At 41.6% G+C, this 25097-nt stretch overlaps 1 protein-coding gene across 2 annotated transcripts in view; it reads right to left on the minus strand.

The window, feature by feature from the left end:
• The window catches only part of GRID1 (glutamate ionotropic receptor delta type subunit 1), a 691195-nt gene that overhangs the window by 220906 nt on the left and 445192 nt on the right, over positions 1-25097 (minus strand). For both annotated transcript variants that reach the window (XM_082717985.1, XM_082717986.1), the window contains exon 6: positions 3586-3756. In XM_082717985.1, the coding sequence (XP_082574111.1) occupies positions 3586-3756 (171 nt within the window). The remainder of the gene's footprint in view (positions 1-3585; positions 3757-25097) is intronic.

Here is a 25097-nt window from a genome sequence, read left to right on the forward strand (position 1 = left end):
CTCAGGAAAACTTCTAACCCCGAGTTATTGTCCTAAGATTAGCAGCCGTCTGGGGTAAGAATGAAAAGATGGACTTGAGAGCTCCACTTCCAAAAGGATTTTCATTAATTCCATCAAGACAAAGTTAATAATCCATGACATAAATGTTTTATTTTTTCTTGAGTTCATTGTTCTAAACATGTTAGAGTCTTCTCAATAAATCTCACAGCTAGAGGCTAGTAGAAATTAGTTTGTTTTCTATACTGTCATTAAGAAATAAAGAAGTGGTAATAGCTACTAAGGAAACTCAAAGAGAATGGCTTGTAAATGAGATGAATCTGGGAGTTGGGCTGGATGAGGAAGTAAATCTGCATTTCCCTCTCGTCACACCCCCACTCAAGGCACAGGCAACAAATAGAGACAGATTCCTTTAATAAAGTGCTTTATTTATAGATATATAAGGAGACTCCTGGAAGCAGTTTAACTTGTGTTAAGATGTGCATCATTAACAGATCTAGCCCATCAGTCCTTATGGAGGGTCTACAACAAGCAGGGTCTTGTTGGGAGGGCTGAGTGGGTCTCCCGGACATGGCCTCTCCTCCCCGACACGAGGCAGCTCTGATGGAGCGCCTGCGGGAGTGGTGTGGACAGTAAGTGGCACATGAAGCCCGAGACGCAAGACGGGGCTAGACCGATGGGAACTGCTCTCCCTCCCGCTGTGATGCGTTTAAAGAGCTTGCTCAGAAAGACAAGTGGACTATACCTTACAAAAAGAAAAAAAAAAAAATGAGGCCATGGTTAGCCTTTCGGCAGACGCTGAATACATCTGACCACCTCCTCTATAGTGACACAGTTAATAGCTCAATCTTGCTCTAGATGCTTCCTGTATGCTCCCTCTTTTAATTTTCATTATGTCCCTGAGGGATAGACATTTTCCTTCCAATTTACAGAACAGGAAACTGAGGCACAAAATGACAAATAAATAATAATAATGAAATAATTCATTAGTACCTAGAGTTACTGGGATTTGAACCGAGGGGATGTAGCTCTTGTGCTCCTGCTGCTACTGCTACTACTGCTACTACTGTTAGTGCTAGTACTATTACTGCACTGACACTGCTACTACTACTTCTGCTACTACTAGTAGCACTGTTGCTGTACTGCTACTACTATTAATGCTATCGTTGCTGCTGCTATTACTATTAGCACTGTTACTACAGAGTGGACTGCTACTGCTGCTGTATCACTATTACTGCTACTATTACTACTGTCACAGCTGCTACTACTGTTACTACTGCTGCTACTACTAGTACTGTTATTGCACTGCTACTACTACTGTTACTACTACTACTAACCGTACTGTTACTGCACTGCTACTACTATTACTACTAGTACTGTTACTGTACTATTACTACTGCTAGTGTTACTATTGCCACTATTACTACTGTCGCTACTACTAAAACTCCTGCTGCTACTACCATCACTGCTGACTACTGTTGCTACTAGTAGTACTGCTACTGCACTCCTCCTACTACTACTGTGATTGTTGCCACTGCTACAGCTACTCCCCTGCCACAAGATCTCTGTGATGTGCCTCTTCCATCCTGCTCTTGATGTAAGGCCTAGGTGTCAACAGGAACAGACAAAGGCAGACAGGATGGTCAGGGTTCTAGGTCTGATATTGCCTTTACCACATTTGATGATAACGAGCCACATACCTCAGAGCTGTGCCTCTGTTTACCCTCTTAAGAGACCTTCAAGGGTTGAAAGCTTGGGGAGAACAGCCTGGGAGTAAGACCCTTCCAGGGTCTGGCTACACAGAGAATGACAGAATCCCCTCACCCTCCTGCCCCAGGTGAGGACACAGTGTTGGGCACACAGTGTCTGAGCTGCATCGTCTCACCCTCCCCCTATCCACCGAATCAGTAGGGGTGGTAAAAAGGCACAGAGAGGGGGACTTATTTGGTCCTACTTCTTCTTCTAAGCTCTAAAAAGGAGGAAGGTAGAGCAGGCCAGCAGCACCCCAAAATATAAAATCTTGTATGAAGCACATTCCACCCCTGGCCCATATGCCCAGGGCTCTTGAGTCCACGGGCCCTGCAGGGGCCTTTGTCTACTCCCTTGGCTGATCCTTCACCACCTTAGAAAGCCCTCAGACATTGTGGTGGCTTCCTGGAACAGTGTATATGGGAGTAGTGGGAATTACTCCAGCTAAAATCTGTGTCTGCTATGTTTCCTCATCAACCAAGAATATATTTCTAGCGTTTACCATCTGTTGGGTCATGTTTCCTTCCCCCCTCCCTAAATATAAGATTACAGTATGGATTGGATGCTTTGGTAGATTCCACAGGACCCAGCCCACTCCAGAGATTCTAACCATCCCCCTCCCCAAAATGTGTGCCCCCCGGTAAGGTAATACCAAAATGTCCTGGGACAGAACGAATGCTCAGGCAGCAGACACAGAATGTCTGTCCTGAACCCTGATTTCTACTCCTCAAGCCTGGCTGGGTAGAGGAGGCACAGTTATTTTCAAACACTGAATGCAAGCATATCACATGCATAAATTTCTGGGCAATCGTTGCAAACCCAGTTAGGAGAAATTTCCTTCTGTTATGGGTCTGCCACCAGCAGCAGATGAAAGTTTCCTTAAGTTTGTATTTATTTATTTATTTGAGAGAGAGCATGAGTGTGAGGGAAAGGGAGAGAGCATCTAAAGTAGACTCTGCACTGAGCACAGAGCTCAACATGCAGCTCAGTCCCACAACCACAAGATCAGGATGTGAGCTGACCAAGAGGTGGACACTTTACTGACTGAGCTACCCAGGTGCTGGGTAGTTTTCTTACACACAACATTCTTAATGAAGAAGTGGATTCCTGGCTGCCAGAGGACAGTCTTCACCATGCTTCATCGTTATTCCCAAACACCCAGAGAGAAAACCACCTCTTCCAATAGGTACACAACCTCACATTTTCCTCCCTGGCCCCAGGAGAAGCTAACGCTGATTGCATGTATGGTATAAGGTGTGGCAGAAGCACTGTCCAGAAACACTGGACCTGTTGCCTTGGAAGGAATGCAACACCTAGGCAAGTCAAGGTCCTACCTTTTGCCTCTCCCTCTTCAGCTGGGACTCCAGCAGTGTCATGGTTGACCTAAACACTAGCCCTCAGCAGATGAGCTGGAATAGACTCTAGTTGATTCACAGGACCTATATCTGTATTATTGGCTTCTCACAGGGAAGACCCTAAAACAGACTCAAACGATGACTCCCCATCCCCAATCCCGCCAAGCAAACCCATCACCCACAAAGAAGCCTAAGACACGGTGATCGCTTTCATCCCTGAGCATGTAACTTTTAAATACAAGAGACACCCAGTGAGCTAATAGGCCTGTCTGCTGACAACAGGCATAATTGCCTGCTAACGCTGCTCAGAGGCACTGCCCAGTTGACTGGTTTCAATTTCAGCAAAGACAGGGTTCTAGCAATTAAAGTTGGTGGGAAACAGCACTCAGCTGAAGCTGAGGCCTATCTTTGCCCCTAGCCTGTAGCAGGCCAAGGGCACGGGTGAGACCCCTTTCTGGAGGGAGCTCGGGAGCGAAGCACTGACCTGCAGCATCTGGAGGTAGCCTTCCTGGGGGTCACAGAGCAGGGAGGAGATGCGGTGGTTGTTCCTCATGCATTTCTGGTTGTCCTTTGCAGATGGGAAAATCTGCCGGACCACAGTCATCCGGCCAAGGGCGCTGTGCACCAGATCCAGGATCTCCGGGTCGCTGATTTCCTAGGGAGACAAACAGACTCAGGCTCACCATGGACTCACCAACCGTGTCTGCAAAAGGCCCCTCGGGAGATATCGATGGCCAACCTCCCCAGCAGCTGGTGCTGAAGGGGTCAAAGGCTTGGGCCCACGTCACACAGTTCATTAGTTGGTTATTTATAACACTCGCTAACCCTAAAATGCAAATAGGATTATTCAACAGCTTTCCTGCAGGCCAAAAAAGATATCTGGCTACCAAACCACCATGCCTTGGCTTCCATGGGGTCAAGCGCTCAAGAATCCATCCTGCCAAATGCCATAGTAGGCAGCTGCTGGAAGTCAAAGCTACATTTCCTATTGGGGGTCATCATCTACCTGAGAGAAACAAACCTGGTTTGGGCCAAAATGCAATTAAGTTTCCCTTAATTCTTTAACAATTAGATTTGCTTTTCTTTTTCTTAAGGTCTTTCAAATTTTGAAAATATACCCACTCATTCCTTGCATAAGACCTACCCAGCATCTCCTATGTGGTTTGTTCCTGTACTAAGCACTGGGGAGATGACCTTGAATGAGTCAGGCCTAACCCAACCCAGTAAAGTTTCCAGTCTGCATAGCATGAAATATGCCAAGTGCCGCCATAAGGAAATCTAGGGGCCAAGGAAACTCATTGTGCTTCCATGGTGGACATCTACACACATTATCTCATTTGGTGCTCAGGACTGCAGGAGTTCTGTGAGGTAAATCCCATTATTACCCCATTTTCACTGAGCATTTGCAAGCAGAGAAACAGCAAAGGCAGCAGACCACAGGGAGCTCCTTCCAGGATGAGACTTCTATGAGGAATTAGCACTGACACTGAACCTGAAGGATGAACTTGTTAGGCAAAGTGCTGGAAGTGTTATGTGGGGGCAGGGCAATGCAGAACTGAGTTGCTGGGAGTGCTGCTGAAGACCGAGGCTTGGGGGGTGTGGGGGGGAGACACAACAGGACACCCTGTGGTACAGGATTTCCAGCAGAGGCAGCAGGGCCCATGAAGTCTGCTGTCCCCCACCCCCTACCCATGGTTTCCCAGGCAGAAAGGAGGAGTGGTCAGTGGTCAGGGGCAGCCACAGAGCTGTGGTGGGGCGGGGTCCTCATACTCGGGCAAGGGCAATGAGAAGCCCTGGAAAGGTTTAGGTACAAACCCGGGGCTCTGATCAGTTTTTCTTTTCTTTCTTTCTTTTTTTTTTTTTTTTTTTTTTAGGATGTGGAAATATAAGGGTTTTTTTTCTTAACAAAAGCCTGTGTCTGCTTGCCTTAGGGAGAGACGAGAGGGGCAAGACAGTAACCAAAATGCTTCAAGGCTAGAAGCAAACCAGCAATGACAAAAAATACAAACTAACAAAAATCAAGGGTTTGGGAGGAGGAGTCAAGTTCAGAAAAGTGCTTGTTTACTGTCTCTCAAACGTGGCTAAATTGGTGGTTGGTTGCAAGTCAAGATTTTGACTGTGAATAACTTATGTCTTAAAATAGGTTTTAAATCTTTCTCCTTGCAGATGATACATTCTAGCTTTGAGATGATGAACTGGTATAAATGAAGGTAAGAAGATTAGAAATCAGTGAACCAGGCTTTCAGATCACTTACACCAGAATACAACATGTTGAAGGGTGAACTGTTAACATATCTATTCCAGGAACTGTCTTAGGAACCTGATGTGAGCGTGAAGACTGGCCAGTTGAAACCATATGCAGATCTGGGAGAAAGGGAGACAGTAAGACTTGTATCCTTTTAGATAGCTCCCAGAGATGCAGAATTGCAGTAATCTTAAAAAAAAATTAAAATATAAATAAAATAAAGTGAATCTGGGTTAGAACCACTAAACTTTGTATTTCAAACAGAAGACTGGTGAAGGAAAGGTGATCAACAGACGGGAGATGGGGAAAGGGCAAAGTGTTCGCATCTGAGGGCCACCAGAATGCGCCCAGAATGAGCTAGGCTTCAGGAACCCGAGCAGAGGTAGAGACCAAAGATGAGCAGGATGTTTGCGCTCTGCTCTTAGCTGCCTTGCTAACAGAAGCCCTGCCCTGAGCATAGGCCAGTGGGGTGAGAGAAACCACATTCTGACCTAAAAGTAAGTAGGACTGTGGGAAAGGGCAAGGATGGACTAGCTAGCTCTCCTTGGACAAGGAATATAGAGGATTGGGAGAGGAATTCTGTGAGGTCAGGAAGAACATAATTTGAACTATGCACGAGAGGGTTCACCAGAGCCCACACACCTTGGAGAGGAAATGGGGAGGTTACAAACCTTTTGTTTTTCTCACTTACTCCTAATGGCAGAACCACTATAGATGCTCTTTGATTAAACCTTTCCTGCAATCTCAACTTCCTGGCTGGTCAGTGGCACAAGCACTCCCCACTGCATCCAGAGCAGGACCCTGGAACTCTATAGGGAGCCTGACTTACAGGGTGCACAGTACCTTTCTGGAAAGCACAGCCATCATCTTTCCCGGCAATTTGCAGTAGAACCTGGGGTGAGTGTATAGTGAGCCAAGGGCAGCCACAACCTAAACAGTATGGGGAGGGGAGGCTTTGCCTTTGCCCCCAGCTGCTGTGGTCCCTATGCTGTTCTTTCATCATTCTGCCTTCCCAGAACTCCTTGCAAACTTGGGACAGCTTAACCCAACCCATTAGCTGCATTACTGAGGATCTCTACACACCCTGTCTCCTGTGGCCCAGTTCTCATCCACTCACTCTGGGTTAAAGCACATACACTGTCTCCCAGTGCAGTCCTCCCTGATCCCTGCACTTCTGGGCCTATCCTTAGCCTCTAGTACAGAAACAGTTGCAATCAGAATCTATGAATCCGCAGGAACAATTCCCTCAGATCCCTTGGGAGCAATGAAAAAGGGTCACCTCCTCTACCAGGGATGTGTCCTTCCCCTTGGAAAATTCCAACCCTGCATCATCAGTCAGTTCCAGGAGCTCTGTGCCAGACCTTTTCCTATGCTGTTGGCCCCTGGGGTCCCTTCAGTATCACAGAGCTACACATAGGGATCCACGCACTCCTTGTTTGCTGCTGTCAGGCACTGTCTCCAGGCTTCCCACCAGGTCAGTCTCTGGACCCATGTGAAGACACCCAACTTCTGGACTTTCCTATGGATGCAGAGGGCAATTCAAGCAGCCAATTTATTCCACGCATTTGGAGAACAAACTCTCCCTTTGTCCCAGTTGACTATTCCTTCCAGAGAGCACTGCTGATGAGCAGCAGAAGAAAGACAATGTGTATACACCATGTGACCTGCACTACCCTCACTAAAGTCAGCAACTCTGCAGTGGCAGCAATAATGTGTCATGCCCAGATGCCGACCGGGACACACAGGCTTGAAATAAATCTTGCTTTTATGACTTTGTAAGCTCATACTGTGAAATAGATCTTAGGTACAAACATCACATTAAGTATGAATAATAAAAGGATCAGTGGGTCTTCTATCAAGCTGAGAAATAAAGTATATCCTGCATCTTGGTTGGCTGCCTCCTCCCCAAATGCTTACACCTTCCTCCTCACCAGCAGCTAACTTCATCACGCTATGACTTATGTACGTAGCCCAAATAATGTATAACTTTGTCTTCTACATTTTGTTGAGCTTCATGCAAGCTAAAATTTTGGTAGTTGTGTTCCTCAAACTTTGCTGTGCATCTGTATCACCTTGGGAACTTGATAAAATATAGAGAGGTCTAACCCCATTCCACTTTATCAAGCAAAGCCTCTGTGTTCTCCATGAGGTCCCCAGACAATTCCAATACTTGTGAACATTTCACACTTTTGTAATCTGTCCAGGTGATGGGGGTACTGCTTAGTTTACTTCTTTATACAACTGTACCCCATTGCCCTGTATGACTATGCCACCATTTACATACCCTGGTGTTCCTTCCCATTGGAATGTTTTTGTTTGCTATTACAAAGGTTCTGTGCACATTTTTCTTGTGCGTATGTGTTGGTGCACTTACATAAGAATTTCTCTAGGGTATATACCTAGAATTAGAATTCCTCGATAGGAGAATATGAATATGTTCAAATATATGAAGGAATACCAAATTTCCAAAGTGATCATACCAATTTATGATCATGTGTAGTAAAAAGAGCTCCTATTGGGTTGGGTCTCTTGCAGCATATCGATTTGTGGGAACTTTTTAAAAAAAATTCTAGATAATTCTTTACCACATGTCATAAATATCTTCTCTACTCTCTAGAATGATTGGTAGAACTGGCCTATAAACTCTCCTAACCCGGTGTTTTCTTTGTAGGAAGATTCTTATTACTGATTAAATTTCTTTTTTTTTTTTTTTTTTTACATAGGGATTTGCTTGTTTCTCCTTCTTTGCCCAAAGTCATTTTTTCTTCTAAAAATTCACCTGTATTGTCCAGACTTTCCAGTTGATAGGCCTATGTTTTTCACAATGTCTCTCTACTTCTTCACTTTCTCTAATGCCTCTAAAGCTACATGCTCTCATCTACTGTTAACAATATTTATTTGTGCCCTCTCTCTTTTTTTGGTACTAGAAGTTTATTTTATAAATCTTTTTTTCTTTTAAGATTCATTTGAGAGAGAGAGGAAGAGAGAGGAGGGTGGAGGGGGCTCAGCGGGAGAGGGAGGGAGGGAGAGAAACCCAAGCCGACTCTGCACAGAGCACGAAACCCAACGCAGGGCTTGATACCACAACTCCAAGACGGCTGTCCAAGCTGAAACCAAGAGTCAGACACCCAACCAACTCAGCCCTAGGTGCCCATAAATCCTATTCAAAAAGTAAGTTTGGGCTTAACTGAATCTCTCTTATAAGTTTCTCTGGTTTTCTATTTCATTAATTTTTACTCTTATCTCTATTATTTTTCTATTGTCTTTGGATTTATTAGGTAGCGATTTTCCCAGCTTTTTAGGTATGAAACTCAGCTGTGGAATCTTACACCTTTTGTCTTTTCTAAGAAAGTAAAAACAATAAATCTACACCCAAACATTGCTTTAGCTGTGTCCCACAAGTTATACATATACATTATACCACTCTTTTTAAAAATCCCATTTTGATTTATATTTGACCCATAAGTAATTTAGTACGGATTTTTCAAAAATTTCCTAACATGAGGGTATTCTTAGTATCATCCTATTGATTTCTAACTTAAACGTACTGTGACCTGAGAACATGGATTGTATAAAGGTAATCCTTTAAAATGTATTGAGCTTCGCTTTGTGGCTTATCATGTGGTTAGTCTGCGTGAATGTTTCATGTGCATTAACTGTTCCAATGTTGTAGGTTTTAGTGGCCTACTTTTAGGTCCATGAGATTAGGAATTAGTCTATTTCTGTCTGAATTCAGCCGATATTTTCAAAAATTCAAAAAGCATATTTTCAGTGTTTTATTAGTTACGTACATGTGGAAGACTATAACTCCTTGCTGAATTGTATCTTTTAACCATTATTTAGATATCCCCCTTATTTCTGGTAATTCATCTTGCCTCTTACTGTATTGTGTCCAATATTAATGCAGTGACACTAGCTTTATTTTGGTTACTAGCTGCCTGCTCTAACTTCTTCTGCCTCTTTGCCATCCATCTTTCTCTGTCTCACACTTTAGTTGGAGACTATTAGAAGTAAAATACACTCACATGGTTTTTATATTCATCTTTGACTTTTTAGTAGAAATCTTAATCTATTTATATTAGACTATGATTACCTACACTTATATTAATTTCTATCATATTGTTTCTATAACATATCTTCCTGTTTCCTTTTTCTTCTTTTTTACTTCCCTTTGGAATGACTTTTCTTCCTATTTTCATTATTGTACCCTCTTTTGGAAGTTACATTGTTTACATTATTCTTTTCTTGGTTATCTCAGATACTTTAAAATGCATATGAAACAAAGCATGAAGTTAATCCATATCTTACTCTCCTCTCCAGCATTTCTTTTTTTTTTTTTTAAGATTTTACTTATTTATTTGACAGACAGAGATCACAAGTAGGTAGAGAGGCAGGCAGAGAGAGGAAGGGAAGCAGGCTCCCCGCTGTACAGAGAGCCCCATATGGGACTCCATCCCAGGACCCTGAGATCATGACCGAGCTGAAGGCAGAGGCTTAACCCACTGAGCCACCCAGGCTCCTCTCCAACATTTATTTCTAATTACCATCATCCCAACTAATGTGATAACAATATCCAGTATTTTAGTTCTATTTTTCTTTAGGCCTTCCTATGACATAAATGTCCTAATACTTTGTGGAGTTAATATCTTTCCATTTAACCAATACTTATCAGTGTATTTGTTAGGCATTCTTTTCTGAACTCATACCTTTCACATGCACTCCTGAGGCACATCATTTAGAATCTCCTTTAATGTCATTCTCTGAGTGATACACTTAGTTTTGGTGTGCTGGAAAGTGTCTTTTTTAATCTTACTCTTGAAAGATAAAAGTCTACGTTGACAACTAGTTTCTCTTAGCACACTAAATTTTCTATGACACTGTCTTCTGGCTTCCATTTTGCCCCCTATGTCAGTTTCCTCTGGCTGCAATAACAAATTATCACAGATTCCATGGAATAGAACAACAGAACTGTATTCTGTCCTATTCTAAAGGCCAGAAGTCCAGAGTCAGTCTCCCTAGCCTGGAACCGGATGTAGGCAGAGAAGCACTATTTCCAGAGGCTCTAAGGGAAACGGTTCCTTGCCTCTCAACATCTTCTGGTGGCTGCCAGTCTATCTTGGCATAATTATAGTCACATCACTCTAAGCTCTTCCTCTGTGGCCATGTTGTGTTCTCTTCTCTTCGACCTCCCTTTGTCTCCTTTTATAAGAACACTTGAAATTGGATTTAGGGCCCACCTAGATAACCCAAGATAATCTCCCCACCTCAAGATCATTACCTGAATCACTTAGGAAAATCTTTTCTGCCACATAAGGTAACCCAGTCCAGGGATTACGCCCTGGTATCTTTGGGTGCTATTATGCAGCCCACTAACTCCAGGTATTAGGAATCTGTTTAACTGCCATTTCTTTGAAGAAGAAAGACTCTTCTTGTGTTTGCTCCCTGGATGCTCTCTAGATTTTCCTTTGTCTTTGGCGTTCTGCAGTATCATGCAAAGAGGCATCTCAATATAGACTTTTTATGTTGATTTTTATCCTTAGGCCACCTAGATCTGGGGTTTGGTTCCTTTCAATATTTCAGAGAATTCTAGAACATACTATCCTTTCATATTATTTCTTCCCCATCATCTCCTATTTCCTTCTAGAAGTTCAGTGTTATCCTCTCTTCTATGTGCCGTCACCTCCCTGTCATATTTTCCATCCCTTTGTATCTCTGGGTTGCCTTCTAAATAATCTCTTCACATTTTCCCGGTCGCAATTCTCTCTCTATATGTGTCCACTTTGATAGTTAACTTATCCTTCAAATTTTTTAACTTCAATGATTAGGTTTTTAATTGCCTGAAGCTATTTATTTCTCAATTTTGCTTCATTTTTAGATGGCTTTTATTCCTTGCTTATATTTTCCAGCATCTCTTTCTGTTTTTTTTTTTTTTTAAGATTTTATTTATTTATTTGACAGACAGAGATCACAAGTAGGCAGAGAGGCAGGCAGAGAGAAAGGAGGAAGCAGGCTCCCTGCTGAGCAGAGAGCCCGACTCAGGGCTCAATCCCATGACCCTGAGATCATGACCTGAGCCAAAAGCAGAGGCTTTAACCCACTGAGCCACCCAGGCACCCCCTCTTTCTCTTTTTTAACATATCTAAGCATGCTTATTTAATTGTCTATGTCAGATAATTCTAATATCTACAGTTCATTTCAGATCTGATTAAACTGTCCTCCCTGCCCCCCACCCCCAGCTCTCAGTCATGGTGGTTTGTTTCCTTCTTTCCTTCCTTCCATCCCTCTTTCCCTCTTTCTTTCTTCCTTTCCCTTTTACCTTTCCTTCTTTCCTTCCTTCCTCTCCCTTTCTTGTGTATAATCTTATTTCTCTCAGAACTTCCTTATGAGTCCCTTGAAGTCTGACTCAAATTTGTATTACTTCAGGGGAGATTTGTGCTCGCTTCTACAACCTACCTAGGAGCATTACCAATCTACAACCCCAGAAGTTAATATTAAACTTTCATCTGAGCTTCATTAGGCACCACAGGTAGTATGACTTGGGTCATAAACCTTCAGGGCCTCATCAATTCTCAAGAAAACCTACCCCTTCCATGCAACTCCAAGATCAAGAGAGAACATTTTTCTTGCTATTCCTTTCTGCACAGTGAGTTCATTTCTAGTTAACCTTTATACCGAGAATCTAAGTTTCTGGCTTTATGACAAAAATCTCTCATTAAGCCTCACATCTGATTGGTCCCCACAAAGACAGAAGAATAAAAGCTCAAGGTTTCTACAGTTTGGCCAATAGAGTCAAGGCAAAAACTAAATTGGAACCTCATGTATTTCCCAAAGTTTCAATTTTCACTTTATATCTGACCTCTGTGGACATTGCTTTTGACTGCTAAGTGACCCATTTGAAAGTATTTTAAAAGTATACTATATTACACTATACCCAGGTTTTTAGTTCTTTTCCATTTGGGAGTGTCATCCAAACTAATTATTCTTCCATAAAGACATACTATTAATCCTCTTATTTAGAATGTTCTCCCTTTAGCATATGACACACACCTATCTCCCAAACTCGTCATGTCTTTTAGCTGTGTGACTAACTAAACCTCAGTTATCATGCTACAATTTCTATTTGCTTCATCTGACTGCCTTTCCCTAAGTTCATTGTCATTAATATCAGAAGGGAGGCTATTTCTGAGGGGCCCAAGAGAAGTATGTACAGCCTTCTCTTCAGTTATCTCCCAGTTGTGTGTCCAAAAAGGTAAACATTCTACAGGTTCCAAATTATTTAGTCTCTTACTCCAGAAATATCCCCCCTGAAATATTCTATTACCTTGCCCTCCTACAATCTAATAGCTTCTCCCCATAACTCCTCTCTCATCAATACTGCTCACTCAAAAGATCATCTCTGTGAAAGATGATGGCGCCTTAGACTGGGGTGGTTGCAAATCGATCATCTTTAGATAGAGCCGAAATGCAGAACCGAGAGCACATGTTGATTGACTAATGAGACTGGAACAAAGTGATGGCAAAGTATCACTGAATCCTTTCTCAATGTAAGAAATACTTGTAGTTTGATAACAAAAATATTGTAACAACTAAAACAAGTAGAGAAGAAAACAGGGATAGAATTCCCAGGGAACATCCATTCTTTTAGTCATTGGGACGGGGAGCAGAGGGCGGCAGGAGACTCTTATGCCTTGTAGCATTCTTAAAGGAAGATTTCTATGAAAGAAATAAAATGTGAGACCAAATAATAAAAATGCTCACTCCATCTAATTTTGTACTGAACATGCACACTGAAACTTAGACCATCTTCATTTTGAGTCAGATAAATTATCAGGAAACCTCTACGAATCTCCATGTACAAAGAGCTAAGACTAAAGAAAAGTCAGACAAATTCTAAAGAAAAGCCAATCTTCCCATCCTCTCAGGTATTACTTAATCCCCCCTGGTTGAAAGCCAAACTGTCCTTCTTAGAGAGCACAGTAAGGAACAGAATAAGGTCTGATTGCCTCCATTCAGAAGCAATGTGTATCTTCAGCTAGGGCCTCTAGCGGGCTTCAAGAGGGGATCACCATTCCAAAAAATGTTAAGTATTTAAGTATGTGTGCATTTGCCTATAGAGAAAGCCTGTGAACTGTATTCAATTTTCCGAGAAGCCTTTGACCCCAAAAAGCTGACAAACAACCAATACTGAATCTAGTAATGGTTTTTAAAAGTTCTGCTTATCGCTAACCATGAGAAGAATGAAAATAATGAGGACACTATCAACAGGGTAACTAGAGACACAGGAGCTGTCGTGTCTGTCCCACTCAGCTGCTCCTTCCTCACTTCTACTCTGGCCTCCGAGGTAATAACAATGACCAAAAAAGTACAACCAGAGGCAATGGGATTTGTGTGAGGTACTCCTATGCAGCTAGGAAAATCACTGGATGCACCTGTAGTACTGCATTATTACCTGTACCACGCAGATACTAGAGGTAAGGAAAACAGACACCTGTTTCTCTTGAGACCTCGAATACAGGACATGTATAGTAGAGATATGTGCAACAGTAAAAAGAGATGTGGAGGACATACACCAGCTTCAGGACAGTGGCTGCCACTGTGGAAATAGAGGGGGCTGGGAAACCGATTTGCTGGCAGTCTTACCCCTCCTCTTCTATGCTATGTGAACAGGTGCCCTTCCCTCCACCTTGGGATTTGAGGTGGTGGGAGGTGCCCCCTGGACCCAGAACCACAGGTGCATCCCTGCTTGGTCAAAGCCAACCTGGGTGGTCCTACTACCCTAGACAGTTCGAGGAGAAGGTTCACAACTCTATTTCTGTTCGTTGAGATGTGAACGGGCTCTCCTAGAGGAATTCTGAGAAGGTTTGCTCAATCCTAAGATGACCACCAAGAAAACACAGCACCTTTCTGTCTCTGGAGGCTTGAGTCATGGGGGAACTTGCACTTGATGGCAGTCTGAGCACACAGAACACAACAGATAGACCAAGGATCCCAGAGGAAACTAGTTAGTGGCTATATCACCCTGCCCTATGACCTCATGGTCTACCTCTGAGCCTTCTCTAAGGTGAAATGATAAATGAAGGCAACTGGGTTCATATTATTCTTTTACTTGTAGGGGAAAAAAAAAACACCCCAAAACCAATCTGGCTGACACAGAATTTAATGGGACTTAATGTAAGCAGGTACAAAACAGACTTCAATTATATCTGAAATGGCCAGCCTCTTAAAAATTGAGATCTCAAATATGGCAAAGTTTGAACAGTGGACATGTAGGGGTTTGTGATGTCATGTCCTGTAGCTTCTGTGCCTCTTGGAAATTTTTGTTTAAAATAGAATCACTGCAGAAGTCTTACTCCATGTCTGTTTGAGCAGCAGAGAGGATAAATTTTCATAACGAGGAGAAATCTTCAAAACAGCAATTAACATGGTAAGGATCTCCTTTTTCTAAATATATACTTTGGCAAATCCAATGCAAAACACACACAAGTAAGTTTCTGTCTGATCTTTAAGACTTCAGTAAAATTTCAGAACCTTCTAATATCAAGGGAAAATATTATTAAACACTTATACAAAGCTCTAAACTCATATAGGGTTGTGTAATCACATTATTAGTCATTTCCTTTTATTCTTTACAAAGGCCTAGATCTATCAGACATCTGTGTGATACCAGCATTATTCCATCTCTGGAGAAATAATAAGTCTATTTCCCTTCTAACAACCATGGTTCCACTAAAGTTGATGATAGTAAGGAAACTTCACAGACAAACCTGGACTGAGAGAAAAAAGGAGGATTCAATAAAGTTGTGGTGGAAGATTTCCTCCCAACGAAGTCAACAGACTCATTAGAATATCTGCTGCATTCAGATCCCTATGGAACACGGAAGGCTAGGAAAGCCAAGGCTCCACAGAGACCAGGACATCCCAGTGAGAAAGAGAGTGTGGGAGGAAGCTGTCAAAGCTTGGTGCTGGTTACAACTGCAGGAGAGAAAAGGTGGCAGTAAGGCACTTTCTTTCTTTCTTTTTTCTTTTTAAAGATTTTATTTATTTGTCAGAGAGAGAACACAAGCCAGGGAACGTGCAGGCGGAGGGAGAAGCAGGCTCGACAGTCCCAGGACCCTGCAATCATGACCCAAGCCAAAGGCAGCTGCTTAACTGACCAAGCTACTCCTGTGTCCCAGAAAGGCACTTTCTGAGTGGTGGTTCTGACCAGAGACACCCTGTCTCATTCATCACCCCCTAGAAGCTCACGGGGTATGCATGAGTCTCCCTGTTTTACATGGGATGTAGGAAATTACATAGAGGATGCCTTTGCTCCCCAGAGTGTGGTCCATGGGCCAACAGCATCAGCATCACCTCTAAGTTTGTTAGAAAATGCAGAATCTCAGGCTTCCCCCTGGTCCTATCTAATTGGAATCTGCATTTTGAACCAGTAAGCACACTCAAATTTCAGAAGCCCTGGTCTAGGGTATTATGCAATGAAATGAAGAGATTCTAGGATCTGGAATCCAGTGGGTTTGGGTTCCAGTCCTGGCTTCTCTTCCTGGCTGCATAACCTGGACAAAGCACTTAATTCCTTTAAGTGTCATCTGTAATTGGGTAACAGTACTTTCCAGGGTTTTGACTGCATTTAGTGACTTTAATGCAATGGGATTCAATGTGTCCAGTACAGAGCCTTGCGGTGAGCACTCCTTATCCTTCCAACTCAGAAGCTAAAGCTCTTCATACATCCTTCGGGGTCCAGCAAAACATTGGCCAAAGCCTGGCCTCAGGGCAAGCCAGAGCAGCCTTCTTTCTGCCCTTTTCGACGCCATGGCTAATGCACAGCCCTAAGGGAGCTCACAGCAGACCATCTCAATCTGCATGTATCTCTTTCCTGTTCCTCATCTCCAAGAGACCCCGTGGTATACTTGACTTCCTGCCAAGACATCAAACCAGGACTCAACCATCTTATCATTAAATAAAATGGCCCATTAATTGAAAATTGGCATGGCTTCCTTCATTTTTATAAGTGACACAAATGGGTTCTGCTCCCAGTAAAGCCAGCATTCTGCCTGCCCTTTTTACCCAGAACTGCCCATGGTACAGGTGGCAGAGCTGTCCCCACCTCCTCCATCACAGTCCATTCCCCCGAGTGGCCCAGTCAGACCAGCTAGCAGTGAGCAGCTGGCCCTATTTCCTAAAGACCCGCACCTGGCCATGACCACAGGGTGAAACAGATGTCCCAGGCTCTCACGAGGCCTGCTGCCTTACAGAAGAATCTGCTATCTCGCCCAGAAAGCCAAAACAAGTCCCCTGGGGTTTTACATATTTAGTGGCTCTTTTATTCTATTTCATTTAATTGAGCTTTTATTTCATCACATTTTATTCTATTATATTTGACCATGAGCACAAGGTGGACATCTGTCTTCCAATGAGCCAGGGGACCCACACATGTCCCCAGCATTTACGGGAGACAGTCGGTGAAGTTACTCCGGTTGTGAGTTATTTATGGATGACGGCTGGGCTGGAGTGGGCTGTCAGCGGGATTTACACTCTCCTTCTCTCCTCTCCTTTTTTCCTTATCTTTTACGTTCACTTTCTCCTTTTCCATTTCTACTCCTCTCTTGGATCTCACTCTTCCTCCCTCCCTCTTTTCCTTGCCCCATCTTCTTTGGCCTTCCTGCTCCCAGCAAGCTTGCAAGTTTTGAATTCCCACAACCCCATGTCATGCCCCTCCACTCAGGTAGTTTTCCTTCATTCCAAGTTCTCTGAACATCCAAGGTAGGTCAAAGCAGTTCCCAGAAGTGGGTCAGTGATAGCTAACCTACCCTCCCCCCACCTTCCAGATGTGATAAACCTGAACTATGCTCTAAGTTGGACCGGAAATATATTCTTCTGCAGGTCTGGGCCTGAGTACTAAAAGCACTAATAACTGTAGGGACAAGCTAAACATAGCTTTGTCTGCCACCTGGAGGGAAGGGCAGTAGTGTAGTTCAAAGCCTCAGGGCAGAGTCTGAGGAAGACTGGTCCTGGTACAGTCACGGTCAGAAAAGTGGCCCTTTATGCAATCTTATAAGCCCAGTAGAACACTACAGAACTCACCTGAAAGGGGGGTCTCAAGAGCTAAATAAGGTAATTCCATTTACTCGGATCCAACATCCCTAAGGATCCTCTAGTCCGTTATTGTATATCCACAACCCTGATTCAAATCTGGGGGCACTGTGAATTCTGTGTTCCTTATACAACAGAAAGAAACTGCAGGTGCAATCCATTGCTCCATCTACCCTGGGCTTCGAACCAGAACCAGCTTCTTGAGAGCAAGGCGTATGTTTCTCATATGCTCTTGTCTTTGTACTACTGAGCAGGCCTGGTAAACACTCATGAACAAAGAAGGGTAGAGAAGGAGAAAGGAGTGAAGAAGGGAAAGAGAGAAGAAGAGAGGAAGGGAGCGAAGGGCACATGGAGTTCTTCAGAATTCCACACCCCAAAAAGGTGCACCTCAAAAATTTTAATATTTGAAATTCTGACCTAAATAATTCTGTAACATAAAGCCAATGCTCTTCATTCTGCTGTTAAATTTTTTAAAGCTGATCAGGGCTTCAGTTTGCAGCTTACTCCCAGGCAGATATTCAAACAGAAAAATAAATATAATAACAGCTGATCCTTCACAGCACTCATTTGCTTGCTTGCTACAAACCACTTTAATTATTTTGTTTGCAATACCTATTTGTTGGTCTCAGGAGAATATTAAAATCTGCTTTTATTTGTGCGCAACTATCCCGACCACTAGCAAAACGAGACCTTATGTTTCACATTAACACTTCATGGTTTTTTTAATCCCCAAGGAACTGGCAGAAAATTATAATTTTTAATTGCATTATAATTTAAAATCCTGAAATATTATTTTTAAAATTTCCAAATAGGATGTTAAAATAAAATTGCATGACCCAGAGCCTGAAGTAGAAGGCTCTGAAGTTCCATAGCTTCATATTTATCTTATCAAAGCCCTTTTATTTGAACTGGATCCAGTTGTGTAGACTCAACTGTAAAGATCTGAGAATATAAATTCAGAGGAGTAGAAGATACAGAGCATGGTAATTAACTGTATAAATTCCGACCATGATGGACTCATAGGGACTGAAATAACCAATCACCTTAAAAAACAAGACATATGAAAGGGCAGTTTTCAGGTATTAGACAACAGGCATAGCTGAAAAGGGACACCCAAGAGAAAAGAAATAAATGAAGTAAGCGTGAACTTAATGTTAATAGACTTTCCAGTTGGCAGCAGAGGAAGGGGAAACCTAGGCAAAGCCTAATATTTCCATGAATTGAAGAGAGTTTGGGTTTTGAGGAGGCCAACACAATTGCAATTCATAAGGCAGAATTCCAGAGAGGAGAGAGCTACAAAAAAAATGCCCTCCAGAAATCTACTGAAAGTTCCCTTTAAGTCTTTAGCAGTGTATTGATTAGTACTTGTGAGTAAAGTAAATTCGTGTCTAAGGAAAGGACCACCAGGAAGGATCAGGTTTACCAACACTCCATAATGGGTCAAATTAGCAACAGAATAAGACTGGTTTTGACCTAACAAAGCTTCTGAGAAAGTCTGAAAAAATCAAAATGCTCCAAAATAACTTAATTCTGTCCAAGGGGGGAGAAGCAGAGGAAGGAAGTATTTAAAGGAAGAATCAAGCACCAAGCTATATAAAATTCACAATGTCTGGCATCCTATCTAAAATTACCAGACATGCAAAGAAACAGGAAAATGCTATCTATAATGAGAAGAAGAATCAATCAATGGAAACAGACCCAGAAATAATACAGCTGGCAGAATTAGTAGAACAGGACATTAAAAGAGATATTATAAATAGTATAAACACACACCATATGTTCAAGAACGTAGAGGAAAGTATGTACATGATAGGGAGAAAAATAAAAGACACAAATTGAATCTCTACAAATAAAATATGCAATGTCTGTGATGAAAATTACTCTAGACAAAATCAACAGCAGATTAGAAGAAAAATAAATGAACCTGAAAGTATCAAAACAAAAAGTCCCAAAATGAATCACAGGAAAAAAAAAAAAAAAAAAAAAAAAAAAGACTGTGAAAAAGCAAGAGTATTAGTGAGCAGGGGAACAACTGCAAGCAACATAGTATACATGTCATTTAAATCCATGAAAGGGAAGGACAGAAAAAAATATTGGAAGAAATAATGGTCAAACAATTTCTAAATTTGATGACATCCACACCCAAGTACATAATTAGAGAGAAAAAGAAAAATCTTAAAAGCAACCAGAAGGAAAAGATCCAGTATGCAGAGACAACTAAAGATAAGAATGACAGCTGAGGGACACCTGGGTGGCTCAGCGGGTTAAAGCCTCTGCCTTCGGCTCAGGTCATGATCCCAGGATCCTGGGATGGAGCCCCACATTGGGCTCTCTGCTCAGCAGGGAGCCTGATTCCTCCTCTCTCTCTGCCTGCCTCTCTGCCTACTTGTGATCTCTGTCAAATAAATAAATAAAATCTTTAAAAAAAAAAAAAAAGAATGACAGCTGATCTCCCATCAGGAATAAGGTGAACCATAAGTCACTAAAATGACATCTTTAAGGAATGAAAAACAAAAGGTGGAGAATTTATTACAAGCATATCAGAACTATAGGAAACTTAGATGTAATGGACAGCTTCCTTGAAAGATGTAAACTACCAATCCTCACTTAGGGGAAACAAAGATAAGCTAATTATCCTTATTTCTACTAAAGTAGCCGGATTTGTTGTTAAAAATCTTCCCATAGTGGAGATGCGTGGATACGTAGGGAAACTTTCAGAGCCTGATATCTTCACTTGTGAATTCTACATATGTTTAAGAAAGATATATCAATTCTACAAAAATTCCTTCAGAAAACCAAAGAGAAGGAAACACATTCTTATTCCAGGAGGTCAGTACTCCCCTAATAACAAAACCAGACAAAGGGTTTACAAGATAAGAAAACTACAAACTAACATCCCTCATGAACATAAATACAAAACTTCCTTAAGATATATTAGCTAATACTTTATCTAAGTGTAAATTCAACAACTCCAAACAAAACAAAATAAAACCCAGCAACATCATGATCAAGTGGAATTCATCTCAGGACTGTAAAGTTGGTTTCACACTTCAAAATGAATTAATTTAGTACTCCATAGCAACAGAATACAAAAAAAGGAAAACTATGTGAATATATCAATAGATGCATAAAAAAACATTTGACAAAATCCAATTACTAATTCTATTAAAAATGCTCAGTAATAAAAAAATTTTTTTTTAAAATGCTCAGTAAGCCAAGGATAAAAGAAAACTGCAACCTGATTAAGTGTATCAATGACCAACCTATTTGTAACATCATAAATAATAGCAGGAAGCTGAAGGTATCCCCCTAAAATCAGGAAAAAAACAAAGATGTGTACTCTTATTACTTCTTTTCAACATTGCTCTGGAGGTTCTAGCCAGTGCAATAAGGCAAGAAAAAGAAATCAAAGAGATCTGGATGAGAAAGGAAGAAGTACAACTGTCTTTATTCATATGTAACATGATTGTCTGTAGAGCAAATCTCAGTAAATCTGCAAATAAAGCCATTAAAACCAGTATGTAAGTTTAGCAAGATTGTGAGATATAAGGTCAATATTCAAAAATTATTTGTATTTTCTACACACTAGCAACAAACAACTGTAAACTTAAATTGAAAAAGCAGCACCATTTACAATCGTGTCAAAAATATTAGAAATGTAAGGATGAATTTAACAAGACCTATTTATTTAACACTGCAGAACACTGCTGAAAATAATTAAGGAGGATATACATAAATGAAAAGAAAAGCCTTGTTCAAGGATCTGAAGACTCCATATTATGAAGCTCTCAATTCTCCTTCAGATTATCTCTACATTCAATACAAATGAAATTAAAATCCTAGCAGGCCTTTTCCTAAAATCTGTTTGGAAATGCAGGGCCAGAACTAAGCTGTGGTGCTTACACAAACTTGAGGGTGAATTCCCTCCTAAATTTTGTGCCTCAGATCCCTTGCTTGTCTCATCCTAGTCCCAGCCCCATGAAAATGTGAAGGGTATAGAAGGCTTAATGCAGATTTTTAAAGAAGGAAAAGGTGGAAAATTTACTCCACTTGATTTCAGAAAGCTACTGTTATGAAGAAAGTGCGGCACTGACGTGAAGATAGACATATAGGTCAATGAAACAGAAGAGAGAATCTAGGAATAGATCCAAACATTGAATGCCAATTGATATTCTACAAATGACCCAAAGGGGAAAGAAGATTATTTTCAACAAATGGTGGGAAACAATCAAATATTCATCCACAGAAATAAATCAAAACAAAGCAAAAGTTAGTCTCAACCCTTACCTCACACCATATACAAAAATTAACCATCAATCTACATTAACAACATGAATTCATCTCAAAATTATGTTAGGTGAAAATAGCTAGACAGAGAATATGTACTGTATGATTACATTAATATAAAGTCCTCGAAATGCAAAGTAATCTACACTGACAGAAAATATATCAGATGTTGCCTGGGATTGCAGTGGAGAGAGAGAAACTGGTTACATGGGGACATCTTTTGTGGTAATAGAAAGGTGTATTATCATAACCGTGGTCATAGTTTTACAAGTGTATATGTCAAAACTCCAAATCAAGGCATCTGGGTGGCTCAGTCAATTAAGTGGCTGCCTTCTACTCAGGTCATGATCCCAGGGTCCTAGGATCAAGTCCTGCATCAGGCTCCCAGTTCAGCAGAGAGCCTGCTTCTCCCTTTGTCTTCTTTCCCTGCTTGTGCTCTCTCTCTCTCTCTCTCTCTCTCGTGCTCTTTCCCTGTCAAATAAATAAATGAAATCTTTTTTTTTTTAAAGATTTTTTATTTATTTATTTGACAGAGAGAAATCACAAGTAGATGGAGAGGCAGGCAGAGAGAGAGAGAGAGAGGGAAGCAGGCTCCCTGCTGAGCAGAGAGCCCGATGCGGGACTCGATCCCAGGACCCTGAGATCATGACCTGAGCCGAAGGCAGCGGCTTAACCCACTGAGCCACCCAGGTGCCCCAATAAATAAAATCTTTAAAAAAAAAAAAAACCTCCAAATCATAACATCAAATTATGTGGTATTTTTAATGTCAACTATACTTTATATTAACATTTTAATATTCTCACGTACAAGGAGGCTATAAACAAGAACAAAAACAACAACCAGAAGAGTCAAAATTGAGGGAAAGAGGATTTAGTGAGGAACATTTCTTTGAGGAGGAAAAGAGAACATGGACATGCTTCCACTCCCCATAAGAGAAAGGAGGGTTCTTACTCCCTCACTGCAAGTCTTCTCAAAGGTGCTTCCCTGGAGCCATTGACAAATACCACAAAACAGAGCCAGGGACTTATAAGCTTCTCTGCATTGTATCATAAAAACTACTTTATGAGCCTGCTATGGGCCCATTGGCATTGCTCATTCCCTTCTATTGGATACAAATTAGAGAAAGTGCCACAACTTTCTGTCTATTATCTATGGTTAATAGAAAACCTGATGTCACTTTAAGTTGCAAAACCCAGTTTTGATTCAGGAACTAAAATGCTCTAATCCAATATAAGAACTGGAAGACTTATTTTGACCCTTAAATTACATACAACTTATTTTGACCCTTAAAATACATAAATGAACCTGTATCTTCCTTTAATGTAGGATTAGGCTGGCTCAAAGGCAGCACCACAATGAACAAGATCAATATGAGCTTGGGGCACCTGGGGGGCTCAGCCGGCTGAGTATCCAACGCAGGTAGTGGTCTCGTGGTTGTGGGATCGAGCACCATGCTGGGCTTGCTCAGTGTGGAGACTGCTTCAGATTCTCTTTCACTCTCCTGTTCATTCATTCTCTCTCTCTCTCTTTCTCTCAAATAAATACAATGTTTAAAAAAAATCAATGTGAGCTGAAAATTTCTGCTTGTCTTCATATGGTGATGATACCTTAGACCTTCCCTGACCCTCAAGTTTGTACTCTTGACTCCAGGGTTAGTAATAGCTGTCTCAGAAGGTCACTGTAAGGATCCAGTCACATAAAAAAGGATGAATACATCTGCACAAAGGACATGAGGAGCTAAGTCACAAAATTAGAAAGAAGTCTGATCAAAATCCTTAATGTTCAAAGTGTTTGGCTTGGCTAATAAGCAAAGAAATACAAATGAACACAACGCAGTGAGCCTTTTTATCTATAATATGGGTAAAGATGAACAACGGTTATATTCATGTTCACAAGACAAAAGCGTGGGATGAGACAGAGTAGTCTGATGAAAGGAGCTCAGGCTCCTTGAGAGTTCCCATACCTTGGAACAGTATTCTTACCATCACCAGGAATCAGAGACACAACAGACCCAGGTACAAGACCCAGGTACAATGCTCAATTGCAGCATTATATACAACAGCATTAATTACCCTAAGTTTCAAAAAATGGAGATGATTTGCATAAATTATGATTCCTCCAGATGACAGACTTCTACAAGACCATTAAATATTATTCCCCATGCTAGCTACTGACATGATAAAATGTGAATTACACATTATTAATTGAAAGCAGTAGGATACAAAACACAACAGAGAAACCTCAATTTGGCAAAATAAACTACATATATAAGGCTATTGGAAAGGATTATTATTATTAGCATGCTAATCTGTCTTCTGTTTTACTATTGTAGAAGAGTCACCAATAAAAGAGCAATTTTCCACTGCTTTCCTTCTATCCCTGTCCCTCTCTCACTACCATGCATGTGCCCATGTACACACACAGGAGCAAGCAACACCCTATGCTCTAGAAAGTTTATGCTCTTCTTTCTCCCAAGATATTTTCTTTCAGCAAATACGTGAACTTGGCAGTGATGTTGGTGGGGAAGCCTCTGTGGCTTAGGGTATGGGAGTGGTCTAAGTGGCTTGAGCCAGGAAACTTCCCATTGAGATGGGAAGGAGACAGAAGAGGGATCTGTGGGTCTACCCATCCCCTGATACACATTAATCCAAGGCAGGGTGTCAGAAAGGAGTAGCTGGTAGTCATTTTTTTTTAAGATTTTATTTATTTATTTGACAGATGGAGATCACAAGTAGGCAGAGAAGAAGCAGGCAGAGAAAGAGGAGGAAGCAGGCTCTCTGCTGCGCAGAGAGCCCAATGCGGGGCAAGATCCCAGGACCTTGCGATCATGACCTGAGCCAAAGGCAGAGGCTTTAACCCACTGGGCCACCCAGGCGCCCCTAGCTGGTAGTCATAGTCACTTGGGAAGGCTATGCTCAATGTGTGGGGTCTTTCACACCCAGAAAAGGGGAAAAAATCACCATGCCCAGGCTCGAGACCCTAAGTGTTGGAACTTCCTGAGTATCTATCTACAGAGATTTTCTATGATTAATACTGACAGAACAGAATCCAGGGACCTTTGCTCGACCTTTACGAGGGCAAGGAGGAAGACACCTATTATAAACAGGTTCAAATTTCTTACTTTGAAAATCCACACTTTATATACGTGCTGCCAAAGCGAGCACTGAAAATTCTTACTTTGAATGGATTCTGAAATTTCTCTCAAAATACTTTTAAGTGAGATTTCATGGATAAATATAATTTGTTTTGAAATAACGTCTATAAGGCTCCAAAGCAGGGCCTGCACACAGTAGGTACTCAAATGTAAGTTTCCCTGCTTTTGAAGGTAACAACCCGGTTCACTGTTCTTGCAATGCCCCAGAGCAAATAAGCAGAG

The sequence above is a fragment of the Mustela nivalis genome (assembly GCF_964662115.1).
Source record: "Mustela nivalis genome assembly, chromosome: 2".
Taxonomy (NCBI): domain Eukaryota; kingdom Metazoa; phylum Chordata; class Mammalia; order Carnivora; family Mustelidae; genus Mustela; species Mustela nivalis.